Raw genomic sequence first — 13796 nt, forward strand, 5'->3', positions numbered from 1 at the left:
CACAGGGTGTGATCACAGTCAAGGGCCTGGTGGACCGGGAAAAAGGCGACTTCTACACCCTGACGGTGGTGGCAGATGACGGCGGCCCCAAGGCGGACTCCACCGTGGTGAGTGGGTCCCCGGGTGAGAGCCCCACAGGTAGAGCTCACTGCCCCCAAGGCACCCCAAAGCCTGCATCTTCACCAGCCACCCCACGCACGGGCCAGGCCACAAATGGGTGAGGCTTTTGACCGCTGTGGCCAGTCGTGCCACACCTCCCCGGGCAGCCCAGAGACCACAGACAGAGAGCCGGAGGGAGGGGTGCGGTGCGGGGGGCGTTGGCGGGTGCTGGGAGCGCTGCAGACTGCTAACTGTTCGCACCCTTGCCTCTTCTCTCCCGTGGCTTCCCGCCGGGCCTGCCTACAGAAGGTGAGTGGCCTGTGGACCGGGGCTCCCCCCTGTGTGTTGGCTGTGGCCGTTGTCGGTTAGGTCCCCATGTAGCCCGGCACCTTCCTGCTTCCGCTGGAGACAGGCACAGGGACAGGCCTGCAGCAGGTTCCTGCCCAGCCCCCTCGGGCCCAGCCCCTCTCGGGCACATTCCCCATCTCCGGCTCTGCCCTTCCTGCCAGCCCACGGGGCCCGGGGCGGGGACCCTAGCACGCCGTAGGTGGAACACACGATGGAAGGAACGCTGAGGCTTCGCCCCAGCTCTGCTCCTCACTGGCTGGGTGACACGGGCAAGCCGCTCCACTTCTCTGTGCTTCCCCTCCTTGGGTCTAAAATGAGGATGGTGCCAGCAGCCCTGACGCTGGCGGGCGGTGACGGATAAGAGGCCCTTTGTAAACTAGACCCCAAGACCCAAGGAGCATATGATGGGAGTGGCATCGGTAAAGAGGAACCTCGCCCTCTCTCGGGGGTTGGGGGAAGGAGCGCATTCTATTACTGGGCGCCTGAGGTGGGACACACAGTGCCAGGGCCTGAGGGGTCCTAGACAAGGGCAGCCATGGGCACAGGGTGAGTCACTGCCCTCGAGGACTCGAAGGGCTTGAGGGCAGAGACCACATGCTCAGAGCGTTTTGAGGAGCATGACTGCCGAGGTCACAGGTGTCAGGCAAGGTTCCTAGGAGGGTGGGAGAGGCAGGCAAGGGACCTCAGGCTGGGAGGCTCGGGCTGAAACGCCCCGGGGTGGCATCCTGCAGTGACGATGAGAACATTGACAATTGATTCGGCTTGGGTCCCAGCCAGTCCGGGCAGGCCGTCTGTAGGTCACATGGGGCAGCCAGCTCAGCAGCAGTCTTGGTTACGACCACATTTTCACTCCCCACCCAGTCCCTATCACATTAGCCTAGAGGGATAGAAATCAACCTATTGTCCAGGCTAAGAGCCAAATGCGCTTGCTTGGGGTTCTCTGCGCCACTGCCCCCTGCAGGTACTCAGTTCCAATGGCCCTGGCGGGGGCTTGAGGGTACCCCAAAGCCCCCGCCATCCACGGGGCCAGCCTAGGGGTAGTGAGGCCATGAGCAGCCGGGAGCCACATAGCTCCCCTTGGCCCACTAGGAGTCCCAGAGGGCAGCCGGTGAGCAGAACCCTCAGTGGGGGACACTAGGCAGGTGCCCTGTGTCCCGTACCTCCCAGCTCAGGCTCCTGGCCACCCCAGCCAGGGGAGCTGAGACTCGGGTTCCGAGGGGCCCTCTCACTGGGCCTCGGCAGCCTCATCTGCAGCTTGGGCCCATTTGCAGCTCACCCATCGTAGTGTGGGGAGTCTGGGAGCCGAGGCCAGGTGGAGCCTGAGAAGCAGCAGGATGGTTAGGACCCTCCCCACCAAGGCTGCAGAAGCCCTTCTTCCTCTGCATGGGCTGGGCTGGCAAGGGCATTTCAGAACGTGCACTTCTGTGCAAGCCCCTGGATTTCCAGTCACTTCACCCTCTTCTAGGAAGCAGAACCTATGGCCTTTTGCTTCTGCCCTGGCTTCCTCTCAGGCTCCAGGGGCCACTGTGCCAGATACACCTGCCCTGTCGGCCCAAGCACTGTCGGAGGTGCTAGGGTGGAGGCAGGCTGAGGGGCCTTTTAAAGGTGGCACCATTTCCTCTGCAAGGCCGGAACCCCCAAACCACAGCTCACCTACACCTGACTCCTCCCTGACCCCAGCAGCCCCCGTGGGCCCTGGGAGGGGCGGGGAGGCAGCAGGAAGGGACAGACTGGGGCAGCCTCTTGAGTAACACCATCAGGCCTTTGGGACCAGGGGAAGAAGATATAGATCGTGAGGCCCTGGGCAGGAACACAGACCCAGATCTAATGCTGTAAACCTTGGCCCGTGCCCTCTGTTCTCACCCACTGAGGCCGACTCCCCATGCTGGGAGCACCTCACAAAGGACACCCCAGTGGTGATCCTAGAGGAAGCACTTACTGTGTGCCAGGCTGTGGGCTGGGCTCAGGGTACAACAGGAAACCAAGATCAGACACAGCCTCTGTCTTCACAAACATAAGATACAGTGGGAGAGGAGAGGAATATTGATTAAGTTATCACACCAGTAGGGGCACTCGCGTGACTCCGTCGGTTGAGCCTCTAACTTCGGCTCAGGTCATGATCTCACGGTTCTCAAGTTCGAGCCCCGCGTCGGACTCTGCTGTTAGCGTGGAGCCCGCTTTGGATCCTCTGTCCCCCCTCTCTCTCTGCCCCTTCCTCCCTCCCTCCCCCCCCCCCAAAAAAATAAACAAACGTTAATAAATCAATAATCACACCAATAAACGTATGCTATAGGAAAATGTGTAATCAGATGCCAAGGAAATTGAGGAGGGCTTCCTTGAGGAAATGACTCAAGCTGAGATCCACAGAAAGCATAGACAGACATTTACCCAGCCAAGAAGGAAGAGTGTGAAGGCAGAGGGAATAGCATATGCAAAGGCCCTATGGTGGAAGGGAGCACAGGAAGCCTAAAGCAGGCCTTGACCCCGGCCAGAGAGTTTGGGAGGAATCAGGGCACAGAAGCCTTGTCTGGTTCTGCCCTGACAGCATGGTGGACATTATTGTACCCATTTCACAGGTGAGCAGACTGGGGCTCTGGGACTTCACAGAACTCCCTGACCAAAATCATGACGGATGGGCAAAGCCTTGGCTCGTGAGATCACGTGTGTCTGCCAGGCAGGGCACGGGACGGGGACCACCTTGTCCCACCCCTCGACCTCTTGTTCGCTCCTCCATTCCCCAAAGCCTCCCGGTGCTGTATGTGTTTTTGTTCCTACTTTCAGTTGAGGAAATGGAAGATCAGAGAGGTTGAATAATTTTTTCCAAAGCCACACAGCCAGTAAATGGTGGAGTTGGTGCTGTCACTAAGCCTGGGCTTGTTGCCTGGCGGCTGTGACAGCTGCCTAAAGGTACGGAGGCGTGGCTAGGATGGAAAGAAGGAAGACCTGATGGGCAGGGAGGATGCGGTGATCTCCTCTGTGGGAGCGGGGGCTCCACAGGCTCCCTGTGGGGGCCTGTATTCACCGGGGGTAGGCAGGCAGGCCTGGGAGCCCCTTAACCCCAGGCCCAGGGAAGGAGAGGATGAGGTCTGGCCTGGAGCAGGGCAGTGGGAGGAAGCCTGGCCTGGGATCCCTAAAACCTGAGCCTCCTCCCGCCCTACCTGAACCCTCGTGTCGGTGAACCTAAGGAGCGGTGTGTCCGTCCGTCCGAGAGCTAGGAGCTGCAGACACAAAACAGCATGCTCTTTGTCTGCAATTTGCACGTTCCCAGTTTTCATCTGACAGTTGGAAATTCCTCTCCTGTCCCCACTGGGGCCCCCAAGCTACCTCACGGCCCCCTCCTGTGCCTAAGCCCTATTTCCTTCCCCCTGACCCAGATGCACAAGAGAAGAGGCCTTCGGGCAGTCTCTGGCGGCCAGATGTGTTTTGGCCAGCCTGCACATAAGTGTTTCCTTTAGTTTTTATTAATCACCACCGAATTCCTCATAAAAATGTGGGTTCCTAGTTCCTCTTGAAAAACAGGAAGCCCTACCAATGCCAAGCTGGCATTCCTCATGGATTTTTTTCCTGAGTAGCCTCTGCCCCCTTCAGCCAAGGCCCACGCCTTCTAGCTCTGAGTCCCCCACACCCTTCCTTGCTGTCCTGGCCCCAGCACAGCGGTACGTACAACCCTCTCCCATCATACCGCTGGGAAAAATGTGCCCGAGATCCCCGTGGAAAGTCCAGACTGGCCCAGGCAGGCTCTCAGCGCTACCTGCCATTTCGGAATCATCAGAGGTCTGGTCCCCACCGGACCCACGGTGGGAGCCTGGCGTTTGGAACCGGGAAGGGGAAGGAGGGGCTAGGTCTCTGGCTACCTTCCCCACAGGTCTACATCACGGTGCTGGACGAGAATGACAACAGTCCCCGGTTTGACTTCACCTCCGACTCAGCAGTCAGCGTGCCTGAGGACTGCCCCGTGGGCCAGCGTGTGGCCACCGTCAAGGCCCGGGACCCCGACGCTGGCAGCAATGGGCAGGTGGGCGCCACGTAAAATACCAGGATCTTGCCTGCCAGTAGGAGGCTTCTGCAGCCTCTCAGCTCGAGGAGAGTCATTCAGGTTCCGCCCAGCCCCGGGCAGCGCTGCCCTGCCCTCAACCCGAGTCCACGGTCAAGGAAAGGAGGCAGCGCTGTGCAGGCTGTTGGCCCTGCCCAGATCCGGTGAACACAGAGCCCGAAGGCCGGCCACAGCTCAGCCCTCCACGGCAGGCTGAAAGCACGAGGGTTTATCTCTCCCGGTGACTCCTGCCTCCCCTTATCCACACCCATGTGCCAGGCCCCAGACCAGCCCTCCCAGTGTGGCCCCAGGTCTCAGAGAGGACGTGCCCCCTCCTCCCTCCTGCTTTGGCCGGGTGGGGCGTGGGGTTCCGTCCCACAGCAGGAAATGCCCCCTCCACACGCACTCTAGCTCCGGCCACCCCAGAGCACAAGGAGGAGGGGCGATAGAGCATATCGGTCTTTCCGTGGCTTTAATCTGCCCTGTGAATTGGGTGGTACGTTTGGGGAGCTTCCCGCCATTTACAAATGGCTTGCACACCTCTGCGGGGCTGGCTTTGGGGTCAGAAGCGCAGGCGTTCGAATCTTCGCTCTCTTGGGCGTTTGCGAGCCGTGTGATCGTGGCCAGCCGTTCTGTGTTTCTGAGCCTCCTGGCTGCAACCTGAAGAACATCTCCCTCTGACCGTTGTTGTGAGGGCCAGACGGAACTCCTCTCACACACTAGGGCTCATGCCTGCTTCTGACTGTCTCCAGAAGTGTCGGTATTTCCCCACTCCTGTCCTGGGAGACATCCGTGCAGTGGGACTCACACCCACCCCTCTGGCCCCTAGGCCAGTATGTTGACATCCCCCCCCCCCCCGCCCAGGAACCTGCCACAGGCCTCACGCTGCCTCAGTGGGCCTGCCACACACATTTTGAAGGGCATAACCACATCTCTTTTTAAAATGCCTTTACTGAGCAGAGGACTGGGGAGGGACCCTTGGCCTGACCTAGCAGCCTGTCCTCACCCTCACCCTTCGTCCTCCCTGGCAGGTGGTCTTCTCCCTGGCCTCTGGCAACATCGCTGGGGCCTTTGACATCGTCACCACCAATGACTCCATTGGCGAAGTGTTCGTGGCCAGGCCCCTGGACAGAGAACAACTAGACCACTACATCCTCAAGGTGGGGACCGCCCCCCTCCCCGGCGTCTCTGTTGACCATCCAGAAGAGAGGTCGGCACACCCTGGCGGTCAGCTTCCCCGTGTCGCTAGTCCCCAGCGGGCCCAGAGCAGGCAGCTACACAGGTGTCCGTCCCCACCATAAGAACCAGGAGAGAGAGCCTGGCAGAGCCCAAAGAGCCCTGACTCTCCCACACACAACAGGACTTTGGGCAAGTTGTTTACTCTCTCAGCGCCTTGGTGTCCCCTCTTGTGTGACGGGCAGGAAAAAAAAAAAAAAAAACCCTGGTCTGTCTCTGCTCAGGTGAGAAAAAGTGCAGCTGTGAGGACTCACAAAAGCCACCATTATTGCTGAATTGTTGTGACTGGCATGTTTCCTGGGGAGTCTGGGGAGCCCACGGGTGTATTTCTGCAGGGGTGTGAGCCTGGAGAGCCCTTTCTGCTGCCCCAGAGGCATCCAGGAAGCATCTAGGCTCCCAGGGATAGGCTCAGGCTATGGGGAGAACTCCAGCTCATTGGAAATGATTATAGGAGGCTATTTGCCAGACTTCACATGAGTGCATAGAACAGAGGTATTTGAAGCTAAAGGCAGGATCCCTGGGTCACAGGCCCAGGTCATGGTCAGGGTCTGGCACAGCCCAGAATAAAGCCAGAGGTAGGATCAGGAGGGAAAGCCTAGGCACATCAGAATCAGATTCCAAATGACGGTCCCAAGCCAGATAATAATTAGGCAAGGGTTGTTTGCAGCATGGGGCGAAGGCAAAATCCTGGGGAGAACCCAGAGCTGGCAGGCCACCCAGGAACAGGGATGGACCAGTGAATCTCTCCGCCCTCCCAGTCCTCCCCACCAGGCAGACTGCCCTTTAAGACTCCATGATCCTGATCCTTCCCCTACCTTTGGCCCTGAATCCAGTCACCTCCCTCCTCCAGGTCGTAGCATCCGACCGTGGCACCCCTCCACGGAAGAAGGACCACATCCTGCAGGTGACCATCCTGGATGTCAATGACAACCCTCCCGTGATTGAGAGCCCTTTGGGGTACAATGTCAGCGTGAACGAGGTGAGGGCGGCTGGCCACCCAGGGTGGACAGTGGGTGTGAGTGACCGTGAAGCACCCGTTTAAATGTCTGCCTGGCCCACTAGTCTCTCGGATCTCGTGGGTGGGGGCGTGGCTCGCTCACCCACAATTCCAGCCCTAATGCCAGCTCCTGGAACACAGTATCCTTTTGTGGGAGGCATGAAGAAGGGACCAGAGGAGAGAGAAAGAAGAGAGTGGCCTCTCACCGCCGACAGGGCACTGAGAGATCTGTCCCGGGAGAGCTGCTCTTAAACGAGACGACACATTTATCGTTCAGTCGCAAGACTGAGCCACTCGGGGAAACTCTTGCCTCAGCGTTGCTGGGTAACGTGCCAGATTAGATGTCAATGAAAGCAAGACGGTGTAGGGGTTTGAAGGCCAGGTCTCAGGCCAGGCTCCCGTGAGTCAGACCCCGGCTCTGCCACTGACAGGCTGTGTGACCTGCATACGTTCTTTCTCCGTGCCTCGGTTTTCTCATCTGTAAATGGGGATGACTCATACCTCACTCAGAGAGTTACGGAGAAGAATCGGTGAATTAAGGCAGTCCCGCATGCAGTGGGTGCCCACAGGAGGTTCGCCACCATCATCTTTATGCTCCTCATCGGTGCTCCCCGGTAGAGCAAAACTTTCTGAAGGCCCAGGTGGAGCCCTCGGGCTCCCAGAAGCAGGCGCTACCCTTTGCCCCCGGGGGCTTCGAATCCACCATGACCCCTCTCCCCCCCCCCCCCCCCCCCCCGCTCTCCCCACAGAACGTGGGCGGGGGTACTGCTGTGGTCCAGGTGAGAGCCACCGACCGTGACATCGGGATCAACAGCGTCCTGTCCTACTACATCACTGAGGGCAATGAGGACATGACCTTCCGCATGGACCGGATCAGTGGCGAGATCGCTACGCGGCCCGCCCCGCCCGACCGCGAGCGCCGGGGCTTTTACCACCTGGTGGTCACCGTGGAGGACGAAGGCACCCCCACCCTGTCGGTGAGTAACGGCAGCGGCTGCGGGCAGGGGAGGGGGCGTAGGGGGCAGCTGCGCCTTCTGTCCATGGGGGAACAGGACGTGTGGGACCGGAATTCCTACGGTGGGTAAATCCTCGACAGCTCCTTTATCGTGCCGTTAGGTGGCCAGCCTAGAAGTGTCTATGGCGGGCCCGCGCGTGCTGGTTCACCTGCATCCGTAGCCACTCAGAGCCTCTATGCGGTCCTCTCTGCTCCAACAGAGCACTTCTCTGGGGTCGTACAGATTGAGCCTGTGCCTTGGGGCCTGGGCAGCCCCCACTCCACCCGCCAAGCCGTGTACCTGTGAGGCTGCATTAACCCATACCCTGTGCCAGGCAGGAAGAGGTACTCTCTTCCCCTCCGTCATGCTGCTGTGACATGCCATCACGGTACATCTGGGTTGGAAGAGACTGATGCTCTTGGTCCAGTGTGGTACTTGAATGGGCAGAGCCTCTGCCCAAGGCAGTGTGCAGAGTTTGCAAGGTTAGAGAAGGAGGTGAGCCCCGTGGGGCCGGACGGCGAGATGGTCCGGGGCGGGGGGCGGGGGTGGGGGAGGGGGTGATGGGCCGGAGTGGGAGCCATGTGCACATTGAGAGTGGAAGACTTGGCCCTGTGAGCTGGCTGCACGAGTGCTGGCAAGTCAGAACATCCCGGAACGTTGGTCTCGTCATCTGCGAAGGGAGATGATGTCTCCGCTTAGGTGGTGTCTGGGGAATTGAATTAGCTCGTGTCTCTGGAAGTGCGTGGTAAACCCTGTGGAGGATGTACGGCTGCGGGAAGGCCACGCGGCCAACCAGACCAGAGGGATGGAATACAACCGCCGATTTAGCGCAGTTCTACAAGCTGGCAATTTAGACCTGGTTCAGCTGGGCTCCCACATGTGTTGTGTGGCAGCTGTGTGTCATCGGACGGCTATGATTTTAGGGGTGACATTGGACGCCTATCAGCTGGGGTGACAGGGCCACCCGTCTCTCGTCTTCCAGAAGGCTAGCCCGTGCTTGTTCATGTGGACCTGGAAAGGGGTCCAGAAGATAGGGTGCCTGGTGGCTCGGTCAGTTAAGCGTCCGGCTTCGGCTCAGGTCATGATCTCATGGTTTGAGGGTTCGAGCCCCGCGTCGGGCTCTGTGCTGACGGCTTAGAGCCTGGAGCCTGCTTCGGATGCTGTGTCTCCCTCTCTCTCTGCCCTTCCCGGCTCTCACTCCGTGTTTCTCTCTCTCAGAAAAATAATAAACATTTGAAAAAAAATTAGGGTCCAGGAGAGACAGCAGAAGCCTGCAAGGCCTCTTGAGTCCAGGCTTAGAACCGGACCGGGGCTACTTCTACCACATTCTCTTGGCCAAAGCAAGTCACAAGGCCAGCCCAGGTTCAAGGTATAGAGAGATACACTCTATCTTTCAAAGGGATGAGCTGCAAAGTCCCATCGCTAAGAGTGTGGATACAGGGAGGTGTGAAGGACGGAGGACGTTTTTGTAATTTGTGCCCTAGAGACCTGATCGTCAATGAGGCCTCAGCTCTGTCCCTCTGCCCCCAACAGGCGACTCTGTCAGACCCTTCCCTTTGGCAGCAGCACTAGGGAGTGGGGGGCAGAGCAGGTCTGGGCGGGGCTGCTTATCTGGAGTGTCTCTGGGGAGGATGGTGGAATTCGGCCAATCTTAGGAAACCACATTCTGAGATGCCCAGGAAATGGGACTGGCTCTGGGCACGCCCTGGGCATCCTGAGCTCCATAGCTGTCAGTGTCACCACAAATCACTCCAACCCTTCACACCCAGTGGGCCAGAGGCACATTTACAGGACACATATAACTACCTGAGGGGGGAACAGGTAGGGGTATCAGTTATTGTAGTGACAGGGAAGGACCCCATTTTGACAACCCCTCGCTAATTGCACCAGGCTTCAGGGAAAGTCATCATCCTGGTCATCTCTCCAATTAGAGACGTGTTTGGCTACAAGTGACAGAAACTTAATTCTAGAGTCGTAAATAAATCAGAATGCATTTTATCCACATAACAAAAATCCTGGAGAGAATCACGAATGTTGATTTTGCACTCCATGACGTCAGAGCTGATGCCTCTTGACCTTTCCCCCATGGTGCCTAGGTGGCTGCTATAGCTCCAGCCATCGTGTCAGCATTCAAGGCAGGAAATGACAAGATGACAAAGAGCTATGCGAGCCATTTCTGCCCCTTCCTCAGGAAAGCAAAGTTTTTCCAGAACGACTCTCCAGACTTCTGCATATGTCTGTGGCCAGAAACGGTTCCTAAGGCATCCTAGCTGCAAGGGAGGTTGGGAAAAAAAAATGACAGAATTGTCAGGATTGACCTATTTATTATGTGGGAGCCACATATATCACTGCCTCCAACAAAAGCAGGGCTTGTTAGTGAGGGAAGGGTAGAGAATAGGTCCGGGGTGGGAAACCCAGAACATATGCCCGGCCAGTACTCTTCGTCCTGACCTAGGCCGGTGAACACACCGATCTCACCCCTACTCTCCCCTCCCACTCCCCTACGGTACTAGAGTTTCCTGGGGAGGCAGTCGGTGAGACCCGTGACGTTGTAAGACTCTGAGTTTTGGAGGCAACGTCTGGCTTCCTTTTGGCCCCCACTATGATTGGCATTTGCCTCCAAGGAGCACCAGACCCTAGAAGATTTGCCTCCACTGATCAGACTGTCACCTCTAGACAGTGAACCCGCAGGACTGAGCACAAAGCTAAGGGCCAAGCCAGAGGTGACCAGAGGATGGCCCTTCTCTGCTCCTGGGCAGATTTCACTAGATGGTCACTCAAGGCAGTAGGGTTAAGCCCTCCTGCACCAGCCAGAGCCATGAGCAGCATCAGACCAACCATCCCAAAGGTTCCAGGAAAGGTTCACCATGGTTTTATGGGCGGATGTCACCCTGCACATATCCGTCCAGAGGTGCCCAGCAGACCTACACACCATCCTCTTGTTCCCACCTGCAGTCATCTGCCTGGCTCAAGCCAGCCCTCACTGGCACAAGGCGTCCTTCATTCAACACCAAATACGTGCCAGGCCCGTGCTTGAAGCTAGGAAGTCAGACCTGAGTTGGGCGCAGTCCTGCCCTCAACGAGCCTACGATCTAGCGGGGAAAATGGACCTGTAACAGAGAGGTACCATTCTGTGATGTGATAAAGTGCCGGGAACTCGCAGCCAGGAACCAGGGAAGGTTTTCTGGGCATCGTTTGCGTTCGTGACTTACATAGCGAGGCTCCCTTAGCAGGGGGCCTGGGATTCAGCTGCCAAGAGAAATCGTGTATCCGAGCCCTCTTATTTCTTTGTTTCTCCCTGGGCCCCCCCCCCCCCCCCCCCCAGTTTCCTGAGAGCTGTACATTCCTGTCCCCACCCAGCTCTCAGCCCCGTATCACCAGCTGTGCAGCAAGGAGTATCCGGGCCAGCCCAGGTCTGTCACACAATGGCGTGCCACCCAGCCAGGGGAAATCGTTGTACAGCCTCAGCCCTCTGGCCAGCTCCGGGCCGTGGGCTGGGGGGCCAGGCTCGGGGGAGGGGTCAAAGTGGCTGTCAGGGAGGCCTCTGCAAGAGGAAGGGCCGGGCCCAGGGAGGAAGGACGGAATGCAACTGGGAGGTCAGGAGCTGAGGCCCAGCCACAGAGGGACCTTGGCAGGAGGATGGAGAGAGGAAGGGCCTGAGGGGGGCCTCCCTGCCACACCAATCACAGCCAGCAGGTTAGACAGTCCCAGATAACAAGCTCTGGCTTCTCCAGCCGGTAGGGACCTGCAGAAGTCACCTGTCCAGGCAGAAGGACGGAAGTCTCCCAACACCCACTTGCGGGTACAAGAGTTGCCAGCAATAGCCCCATGAAAGTCTGTGAGCTGGGACATTGCTCTTGGCAGTTGACCTCATGTCTTCAGGGCCAAGAGCTCTTCTGTTTGTTACATTTGGACCCTGTTGTTGGTAGCGAAGCCTGCTTCCCCTGGCTCATGAAAGCCCAGCCTGGCCCCTTCCCCGTGCTGTGCACCCAGCATGCCAGCCGCCTCCGGCCCAGGCTGATTAAATTCAGATCCTTCCCTCACCCTGCTTCTTGAGGGATGTTCCCCAGCGGTCACATGGCGCGCCTACAACCTGCTCAGTTCCTCCAAGAGACCCTGGGGCTCTGCGGTTAGTGGAGAGTCGCTCCCTTGCCCTCCCTCGCTCTCAGCAAGCTGGGAGGCACGGGCCCCCATGCCTACAGGAGTCCTGTGGATTCAGGGTTGCCATGCAGAAAAAGGAGTGGCAAGAACGATGCAGAAGGGGTGGAGCCTTGGGCTTGTGGGCACAGGTTCATCCCTCAGGGCCTTGGTGTGTCCTGTAAAGTCCAAGTCCTGGCCTGTGATGCCATTCAGTTCAGAGAAGAGGAAGGAGCACTGGCCGGAGAAGCTTTCGCCCCAGTTTCACATTCACTTGTGACAAGACCCGTCTCTTGGAGGCCTCGCTTTTCCTGTGCATTAAATGGAGACAGAAAAGCCTCCCAGGGTTTTCTGGCGGGGGAGGGGGATTCAAAAAAGTCATAGCACGGGTATTAAGTGGTTCGGCCGACGCAGTGCTGGAACGCAAAAGGCAGAGGGATGGCACGCGGCCCACGTCTCCATCCTGTGCCCGAGGCACATGGCTAGCTGATGGTCAGCGTTTTCTCATTAAGCCCTCTCGATACTTCAGAATCCCTCTCAACGTACACTTGGAAGTCATGCCAACAGATCAGAATTGTGAAACAGAGGGAAACCTCTGCCCCCCGGCCCGCGCAAGCTCGGGGCATCACGTCGCTGTTCAGACGATCCCATCGAGCCCAGGCAGAACCACTAGGAACTAGACCCGGCAGAAAGCTGGAGGGGCCCCTGTGAGGGGCCCAAAGAATAGGATGCTGGCATCCTGGCTCAGCCCATCGCCCTGAGGCTATGCTTCAGCTGTCAGCTCCGCAACCGGGCCCGAAGGACAGGCCGTTACTGGACCCCCGCCCTTTTGGAACTCACAGAATCGTGAGGGAGACACAGCATCCATGCAGGAAAGACAGGCCAACAGTGCCGAGCAGGGCGCAGTGAATGCCCAGTGAAAGGGCGAGGTGGCCAGGGCTCCCAGGGGGTTGGGACATGACGCGAAGCTGGGCTCTGAGTGCCCGCTGCTTCGGAGGCCTTTGCGCCCGGCATCCTGGCTGGCAACCCCTCTCCCTTTCCGCCCATTGCTGTGTCCCCAGAGTTGCCCGAGCAATCATCCCAGCCCCCAACACAGTGAGACCAGCCTTGGAGTGCTTCAGCTGACACCCAGGAGGGGTCCCTCCAGGAGGCAGTGCCCAGGCTGGGGGAGGGGGGGGGCAGGCCAACCCGACCTCTGCAGGCCCCGGCCCGGCTCCGCGCTCCTGAGGCCCTCAGCGCAGAGCACTTCCTGAAGCAGCCACCAGGGCAGGTGTCTCTAGGGGCACCACCCACCCCCAGGCAAGCAAGGAGGCCTACCCAGCCCCAAGACCTGCCTCCCCTCGCTGGCAGGGAGGACGCCACAGGGCCTTTGGGGGTGGAGCGTGTGGTCATGGATGCAGATGGAGCTTGGAGCTCAGAGTAAATTTCACTGAAAACAGGAAACCACGAAGCTGAGATGTGCTCACTTGTAAGGGTCCGGAGAAGTAGAGCTGGAGGCCGTGCGGGAGGAAACTGGGGAGGAAGTGTGGTGGCTTTCTGCTTGGGGCCTCCTCTCTCCCGCCACATAGCAGCAGCCAGGCTTGGGGTCTGATAGCCAAATTCTTAGAAATTATATGTGCCTGAACGTCAGAAGCCGGGGGCTGGGCCAGACTGGCCTCCGCCCTGGGGCAGGAGCACTTTCAGAGCTGGAGGACAGGGAGTCTGGTCTGTAGGCTTATCCTTCAATCCTGGGGGCAGCCCTGCTCTGCCTTGAGCAGGTGTCACCCTGCCCATCCCTGCCGCGTGGGCCCCCACAAGCTGTAAGAACAGCACCCTCCTTCTGTGACAACTGGCACTGAGGGTCCCTGGCAGCCGATGGACTAGAAGAGGGACCCCCCCCCCAAAGACAAAGCAGGAGCTAGGATTTTGAGGTTCTGGCCACTGGAGGTGTCCCTGCGGTCTCGAGGCCCAT

General features: G+C 58.7%; 1 protein-coding gene across 9 annotated transcripts in view; it reads left to right on the top strand.

Moving 5' to 3' along the window:
* The window catches only part of CDH23 (cadherin related 23), a 420227-nt gene that overhangs the window by 343390 nt on the left and 63041 nt on the right, over window positions 1–13796 (top strand). For 8 of the 9 annotated variants that reach the window (XM_040485294.1, XM_040485295.1, XM_040485296.1 and 5 more), the window contains 6 exons: window positions 6–107; window positions 406–408; window positions 4313–4462; window positions 5512–5640; window positions 6567–6695; window positions 7463–7690. In XM_040485294.1, coding sequence (XP_040341228.1) covers window positions 6–107; window positions 406–408; window positions 4313–4462; window positions 5512–5640; window positions 6567–6695; window positions 7463–7690 — 741 coding nt within the window. The remainder of the gene's footprint in view (window positions 1–5; window positions 108–405; window positions 409–4312; window positions 4463–5511; window positions 5641–6566; window positions 6696–7462; window positions 7691–13796) is intronic. The other variant, XM_040485290.1, reaches the window with a different exon arrangement.

The sequence above is a fragment of the Herpailurus yagouaroundi genome, unplaced genomic scaffold (assembly GCF_014898765.1).
Source record: "Herpailurus yagouaroundi ecotype Mexico unplaced genomic scaffold, PumYag 163, whole genome shotgun sequence".
In the NCBI taxonomy this organism is placed as follows: Eukaryota; Metazoa; Chordata; class Mammalia; order Carnivora; family Felidae; genus Herpailurus; species Herpailurus yagouaroundi.